Source organism: Poecilia latipinna, unplaced genomic scaffold (assembly GCF_001443285.1).
Source record: "Poecilia latipinna isolate Pla-1442-1.1 unplaced genomic scaffold, P_latipinna-1.0 Scaffold453, whole genome shotgun sequence".
Taxonomy (NCBI): domain Eukaryota; kingdom Metazoa; phylum Chordata; class Actinopteri; order Cyprinodontiformes; family Poeciliidae; genus Poecilia; species Poecilia latipinna.
Genome location: NW_015113069.1, coordinates 27,492 through 35,961, shown reverse-complemented (window position 1 = coordinate 35,961; position 8,470 = coordinate 27,492). Strand labels below are relative to the sequence as shown.

Sequence of the window (8,470 nt, the reverse complement as noted above, 5' to 3'; positions counted from 1 at the left end):
TGATCTCCATCCATCCATCCATCCATCCATCCATCCATCCATCCATCCATCCATCCATCCATCCATCCATCAATCCATCAATCAATCAATCAATCAATCAATCAATCAATCCATCAAGCAATCAATCAATCAATCAATCCATCAATCCATCAATCCATCAATCCATCAATCCATCAATCAATCAATCAATCAATCAATCCATCAATCAATCAATCAATCAATCAATCACCTGGACAGGTCGCCAGTCTGTCGCAGCTTTTCTGATCTCATTTGACCATATGTTTTGGACCATTATGCTGCCCATTTGGCAACCCGTTTTCAATCTTCTGGCAGAAGTCGCCAGGTTTTTATTGAAAATGTTCTTGTACTTTAAAGAGTTGATGATGTCATCCATTACAATGAGGTTTCTTTGAAATGGGAGCAGTAGGTTTCTGCTGCACCGCGTTGGGTTTAGAAGTCTTGTGTGTAAAGACGTCACATCTGACTCAACACGTCCAGCCACAGTGTTGGTCTGGTTGAAAATGGGGCTGAAACGGTATGCTAACATCAGCACGTTCTCTCATTTTCAATATGACTCGTTGATAATTTGATTCCGTCATATTTTCTCACAGAAAAAGTATTTATGCTGCTTCATAAACTTAGTGTTTGCCTTTGAATGTTGTAATAGTCATTGTACAATGATTATCAGTGTACAAGGTGTTACACACTTAAATTATTGTGTAAAACTCATTATTATGAACCTGTAGATAGGTTCTGAATTAAAATTTTGCCTAGTTGGTGTGCATACAAGCACACCAACAACTTCGTAGTTAAATTTATTCATCGACTGAACATTTTTCAAAACGCTCTGATCTGATACTTTGGATCTGATCCCTAAAAAATAGCGTTTTATTATTTGATTCATTAGTTTGATTTCATAACTGATTGTCCTTCTCCTCATTCACCACCCAGCATGCTCAGTTATGCCTCTGCAAAACCGAGTCTTTGTTTACTCTCTGGTGAAACGAAAGAAACATTTGAGATTCTCCGAGAATTGATCGATCTGGATGTGCATTAGTGAAACTGTTGTAGCCAAATTCCTGTAAAAGCGTCATCCAGTTTCTACATGGATGGATTACTGTTTACTGTTGTGCTCTGTGAAAACGATAAAACCGTATTCAGCCACGGCTTTCATTTAAATCCCTTCACAAATTTATACTTAAAGAAAAAGTTTTATATTCTGCTGGGAGTTTGGAAATTTGTTCAAGCAAACATCTCTTCTTTTGAAACGCACATAAATTATGTTAATGCGTTTGAAATTACAGTATCAAGAAACACTATAATTTCCATTTTAAGCAGTTCTGATCAAGCATAATTTAATGACCAGCAGTTGCACTCATTTAAGCGATGACTCACATTCCCTCTGCAGATACATGTAAATCACCCTCTTTGTCTCAAAGCCGGCATGTCTGATTACTCATATCTATATGTGCTTTCCCATATTGCGCCGAGTGAACACGGAGGTGTGAGAAGTTCAGTTTTAATGCGAACACAACATGTGTGAAAGGACTTAATCCCGACTACATTAGTCTTTCTAGAGACTCCTGGTGCACAAGTAAAGGCTTTTGTGCCGATTTGAATGGAGGAGCGGAGAGAGGGAGAGAGCGAGGAAGAGGAGTAATTTATGCAGAAGTTGAAGAAATGATAGGAGAGGGAGGGCGAGCGAGAGGCAGACAGAAAACAGACAGCCAGTATAATTTATGTAGAGCTCAGTCAGGGGTCTGTATGAAAGATTTACTTGTTCGTAGATCAGGATGGTCTTTAGGTCTATTGTCGACTTCCAGGCTTAGAATCACATTTTTGATTACCTGATTTCAGAAGCAAAGTGAAACATTAAATCGGGACATCAAAGCCAACACTTCCCTGCAACAATGTATAATTGTAACATTTATAGCCGTTTAAAGACATCGAATAGAAATATACACTGTTCTTCAATTTAGACCCTCTGCTCCACGTTTATGGACCCATTTGTTAGATAAAATCCATGAACTTTTCATTGCATAAATGTTATTTCATGCTAGAAATTTAGTGTATTTAATCAGAGGGTAATAAAACTGCACATTAATAATTATTTTGCTCAAAATCATTGTCACATTTTGTCACATCTATCCCTGATTTATAGTGGGGGTTTTCTACTTGATAGATTTTTGCAAAGTAGTTATTGTGAAGCAAAATAAGTTGTCCCCTTTTCTTATGTTTACAGAAATGAATCTGAACTTTGTTGGGTCTTATGGGGGCTACAATTTAAGCCTTAGAGTTTTTTTTTTTTTAGTTTTTTTTTTTTAGAGAAAATAAGTGAAGAAAATAAAGGAAAAGCGACCATAAATCAGAGAAGAATGTAATAACATTATTACACTTTGCACTGATTGTAACAAAATGTGGCGGTTACTCTTTGTTTAATATAATAATGGTGCATAATGCTGTCAACGATTACAAACCAGTGTTTGTATTCATCTTAATAAATGTGATCATGTTTCATATCGGACATATTTAAATCTCTGAACGTTTGGTCGTATTGTTGCATATTCAGACCCAGATTTAATTAGATTATTACATATTATGAAACTATTACAGAATGTGGCATTGCAGGGTTGCAAAAGACTTGAGACTAAGGCTGAGGTTTTATCTTCCACTCCATCAGTGACACTAAATATACAGCCAAAGGTTCAGTGCAATGTCTTGGATTAAGACGTGTTCGTGTGTAAGAGGGGAACAGTCAAAGTTCAACTGAGAATCAGTGGAAAAACTGAAAATGTAAAGCTGGGAAGGCAGACGTCTAAGTTCCCAGCAGCTAGACGTCTGTAGGCGGGGCTAGAAGGTCCTGAATCAGGGGATCTCAATACTGATGCATGCCGCACTTTTCAGATTTCTCACTCTCTTTTTTTTTTTTTTTTTTTGCTATCTAAAAGAAACAAGTTTCCATTTCCTTGCACTTCGCAACTGTAAAGTGTAAGACATTTAATTTACGATTAAATTAAATTTAACTTAAATTTAATTTAACTCACACTTGGAACCTCTCCATTTCTTAAATGGTGAAAAGAAACGGAAAAGTTCAAGTTTTGCACTTTTGTCGACGTCCGCGTCCTGCGTCCTCCTGTTTCGCTCGTTTCTGAGAAGATCTTTAGCTCGGCAGCTGTGAATTATGAACTGTTCACGCGCGCACGTCATTCAATCCCCAACTCATCAGCCAGCTCACAAGTCATACAAATTACAGGCGAGCGCTGCATGTGGGGTTTGATACGGAGCGGCAGAGAGTCGGGGAGAAGGAAAGAGTGAGACATGAAAGAGAAACTGAGGATGAGATTAGAAGAGGGGTTGAAGTAGAAGGATGGTGAGGGATGAGGGGCAAAAAGAAAGCGAGATGGAGAGACTGGTGTGGCCAGCCAAGCAGAAAAGGCTGTCAGTCTCTATAAACCATCTCCTCTGTCAGATTAGTATGAGAAGGCTTCTATTTCTCTTTTCTCTACTGTGTTTTTCTTCCCTCTCCTCTTGCATGATTCTCTCACTCCATTTCCTTCTTCATGTCTCTCTCTCTCTCTCTAAATCGCGTACACGACCGTTCCTGCTCTTCTTTCTGCTTGTCACATTATCTCTGATGTTTCTTTTTTAAACACGGGGCCCGCCCGTTTTTCTCTTCTCTTTTTGTTCTCCTGTTCAAAACTGGTCGGTGTGTATAAATAACCGAATTTCTCTGCAGCGGAGTGAGAATCAGGTTTTTTTTTTTTTTTTTTTCCAAGACGGGATATGTCATTAGAAGTGATTAGTGATGATTAGCGTGTGAACGGAGCTCAGGCTGAAGAGGAGTGACAAGATGAAAGAGCGCAGAGTAGTTGAGGCTGAATTCAAACTCCTGGAGGTAATTATAATGGGCAGTTTTTACAATCTCTCTTATCCATTATCTCTGACAGTAATGTTTCATGACACTTCAGTCTCTTATGGTCCCTCTATGTGATTCCCATTGATTTTTCTCCCAAGTTGTCACTCTGCTGAAGGCAACATCGCCCATCCAGCCGAGCTCTGAGTTGGACTTTTTGTCCCAGATCAGTGAAGATCCACTAATGCGTCGCTCTGACTGTACATGTCTTTTTTTTTTTTCCTCCATAGTCCTATTCGATGAACGGCTTCAGTGACGAGGATTTCAACATCCCACCCATCACTCCGCCGACTCTGCCGGACCACATGCTGCCTCCTCACCTTCCTCATGACGCGTCCCCCAGACCGTACCAGCCCATGGAGCCGCCCAGCTCGGCCGCGGGGCACTACCAGCTGCCGGGCGCCGGCATGCCCGTCGGCCAGGACGGAGCCGCCGGGCTCAGCCAAGATGGCGAGACGTTCAGCCCAAACGGCGGGCCTATGACCAGCACGCTTTCTGTGGTGAGTAGAACCTCATCCGCACACGGAGTTTTACTCTGTTGATGAGTGACACGGAAACTAATCAGGATATGTTTTGGATTTGCTTACAGCTGCAATAAAAATGATGGAAAAAAGATTAAAAGCGCAACGGTAATTAACCTACCTGTGTGTTTTTCTAACATAATTGGACGTACAGTCAAGTTCAATAAGTTAGAGTAGTTTTAAAAATGGATTTGTTTCTTTTTACTCAATGCAGTAACTTCAGTAGTTCTGATGATTATCTGCTTGCATCTTTTGGAAAAATGACATTTAAGATTATAATATTGCACCACACACAGAAATGTGGGCTTATTGAAAGATATGCTTTTTTCAAAAGGTACTCGTCGGATCATATTTTAATCTGTTGAATATATGTTTATATATGATTATATATATTTGGTGACACAAATCCAGTAGCACCAACAGTCATGCAATAAAAACACTAAATTAAAGTAAAATGCATGGATATGTATTTCCGTGTATGACTTTAGCAGTTTTGACAAAACTAAAAAAATTCAAGTAATATATCGTATTTTCCAAACTCTAAATAACTCTGGAGTGAAACTTGCGCCAGTCAAAACAATTTCTAATATATTTTCTGGTATTTTATTGCTTTTATCATTGTAATTTATGGTGAGGAATAAATTAGGTTACCCTGCATTTATTCCCACGTAAAATGGAAATAAAAAAAAATATCGTCAGCTGTACATGTTGAAAACATTGTTACTCAGCGTTTCGAAGGATGTTTGCCGCTCAGTCATGCAGTTTGGTTTTCTCCTGACGGTTGCAGTGGGAGGGAACGGGAGAGCAACTGCTGAATAATAAACAATATTTGCGTTCACTTTGTGAGCAGCGTAGCAGAGCTGAACTAAATGTTCTTTAAAAAAACAAACAATTGTTTAATGCACAAGTGTGTGATAAATCAAAGATCATATGGTAAAATTTTCTTCTGAGTAAACCTCTAGATTAAAGCCAATCACATCTGAAATAGATGAGACTTCTCTGTTCAACCTTACAAAACGTTATCTCTAAAAGCAAATTATGAAAATAATTGTATTTTCTATTTTGCTTGTTTTTTCGGGGGGGTTTTTAGAATAAAGACATATTTTCTAAATTCTTCTGCAGATGGCTGCATAGATTATATCCTGTATATTTCCAGGATGTCTACAGAAGAAGACAAACCTCAGATGTAGGAACAGGTTTTACTCTTTTTAAAATGAAACTTTCAAATTGTTGCCGTTTAGAAAAATCCACGACCTCTCGACTGACCAGATTTGGATGAATTGTTGTGTTATTTATGCCTTTCTGAGGAGAATCTCCTCCTTCCATCCAAAGCCTGGCACTGTGATCATCTGCGCCTTCCACTCATGCTGAGAACCAAAAAGTTTGAGATTGTGACCTTGTTTCTCTTAATTGTCTCTGAAACAATTTCAATCTGTGATCGACTCAGACTGGCCGCCTGCTGCTCCCCCAACGCGCTTTAACACACAACAGACGCATTAGAGACGGCGATCGCTCTGTTTTGTGGTCAAACGTCCTTTGACTCCACTCATTAGAAGCTCAATGAGAATCCCAGCGAGTCGTCAGATTTAAGCCGACGGCCTCCAGCGATGTTAAACTGTATTCTCTTTTCCGTTTTTTTTTTTTTTTTTAAATTCAGCATAGCAGCATGCAGCCTGGGGGGAGCGCTGTTCTGTTTGAAAGTCGATGACAGCAGCCGCTCCGTCTGACATTTGCCTCGTATTTTAAGTCTTCGTTTCACGGTAAAGTGAAAATCTTGCTTTTAGTGGTGACATTCAGGCTGCAACAGCCTTTGTCATACAGTAAAGAAATGAAAGCTACGCCCGAGACTTCTCTGTCATTGAAACCGGCTGCTCAGATCAGAGTCGCAGGTTTACAAAGTCAGTAATAAAGATTGCTCCTGTTTTTATGAAGAATGAAACTTCTCACCTCCCACTCGTGATCTTTCAGTTCTTGACTCTTGTTTCCTTGATCTCTATATTGAATGTGGCTGCTGCAATATTGGGGACTCGGCTTGAGAAACACAAGAAGTTGGCGTGAGTCGGCTGCAAAACACAACAGTTTTTAAAATGAAATTGTAGACATTTCTGCTGTTTGGGTTTCATCAGCTCGTCTTGCAGCAGAGTTGATTGTTTGAGAGAGAGGTTTTATTTTACATTCTCAGTCCTACTTTCTCTCTGTCTGCTTCGGTCTCTAGACCCCACTGTTATATTTTCATACATTTCCTGCCAGCCCATGAATTATTGTTGCCTAGCAGCCATGCCGAGCTCAGCCTAATCGGTGTGGGTAGAAAGAGTCAAATCAAAGAGTGTGTGTGTGTGTGTGTGTTATTCCTACAGGAGCAAGAGTATTCAGTTGTAGTTAATACAGAAATGTTGGCTTCACTTGTTTTTATTATTTTGCCGCTGCTGTAATGATTACTTTACAGCTTTCTGTAGTTTTGTCCTGGCAAGTTTGATGTAATAAATCCTAGTTTATCGCTTCTGACTCGGATATTTTCCTAAGTCACAAAAAAAAAAAGAAAGAAAAGAAAACACAAAAGAAAACCCATATGCAGCTTCATTATTTCTTCATCTGCTTGGAAAACAATGTTTCAATGGAAATATAAATGTGTAAGTTAAGAAATATAAACAAAAATAGATAATCTCTCTGAAGAAAATAATTTTAAAAAACTAATAATAATTTACCTTCTTAAGGCCTTTTTTGCTTTTGAAACAGTATTTGAAATTGACAAAAAGTAATTTTTCGCGGCTTGCGACTAAAGTATTTCCATATATTGTGAGCCAGAATTATAATCTAAATCTCTTGCTGAGTAAATTTTCAGTATGTATATATATGTGCAGATCAGAGTTTTATTAGTGGAGCCCCTAAATAATAACGTAATTCAACGAGGATTTCAACATAATAATGGTTTATTGCCTCGCTGAAGCATTAAACATTAATCCTCTGCCACAAGATACTAGCGGTATTAGATGTCACTAGGCCTGTCACGACTGCAAATTGTGCTGGCCGATAAATTGTCCAAGAAGTTATTGCAATAAACAATAACATCTTGAAACCATTTTATATAATAAATAGTGCACCATTTATTAATCTTTAATCTTTAATTAATCTTTAATTTCCAAGGAATACTTACCATTGGAACTGGAAAACATTTTAAATATCCAAAATAAAGTAACAAAACAATAATGTGCAATCCAAATTTCATGAAAAAAAAAAAAAATCTGTCAGCTTAGACAGGGAAATCAGTGGCAGGTAGTGCAAACTAACTTGCAGTGTTTCTCAAAATGCCGACTTTTCAATAATATTAAAGCAGAGCATCTCTTTAGCAATTGTTGTCCAAATAGACATTGAGCTCATTTTAATTTATTATGCGATTAATTGATTGATTGCTAATTGTGTCAGGCTTATATGTCACTATTTTAAATATGATTTTTAATAATTACAAAATGTAGAATATAAAATATCCTCTGACGATGTGGAACATCATGTAGAAAATCTAAAAAAAATAAAAATAAAAAAAAAAAGCAAATTGTATTCCTTAAGTTCTCATGTTTACCTATCATTGTTTCATTGCATTATTTTCCCTCCTCTTAGTTCTTGATTATATTGCAAAAGTAGCTAGGAGGGTGATTTGTTTTTATTATTATTACTATCATTTTAATCGCATATTTAGCCTTTTTTTATATATATGTGTGTCAGTAGAAACCCCCCTCGGTTGCCGTTCCACTGCTGAATCATTTGAACTGCGCATCTCGTTTCACTGAATACATTCAATTCGTGCTGTTTTTAAGTTACGTTTAAGTTCAGAATATCTGCTTCTGTTCTCATGCGTCCACATGTGACAAATTCACGGCCTTTTCAGTGAAAGCAAGAGCGCGTTCTCATATTGAAATTCTGTCTCAAACCACACATTTTGTAACAATGTGCGGCCACCGTTTGCTCCCAGAGCTTTTACCCCGACATGACTCAGTCATTACCCATCAGGGGTTCTCCCGTCACCTCCCCAACCCTCCGG

At 38.2% G+C, this 8,470-nt stretch overlaps 1 protein-coding gene across 2 annotated transcripts in view; it reads left to right on the top strand.

Moving 5' to 3' along the window:
* Nucleotides 1-8,470, top strand: part of tox (thymocyte selection-associated high mobility group box) — a 55,533-nt gene that overhangs the window by 30,648 nt on the left and 16,415 nt on the right. For both annotated transcript variants that reach the window (XM_015038799.1, XM_015038798.1), the window contains exon 4: nt 4,144-4,413. In XM_015038799.1, the coding sequence (XP_014894285.1) occupies nt 4,144-4,413 (270 nt within the window). The remainder of the gene's footprint in view (nt 1-4,143; nt 4,414-8,470) is intronic.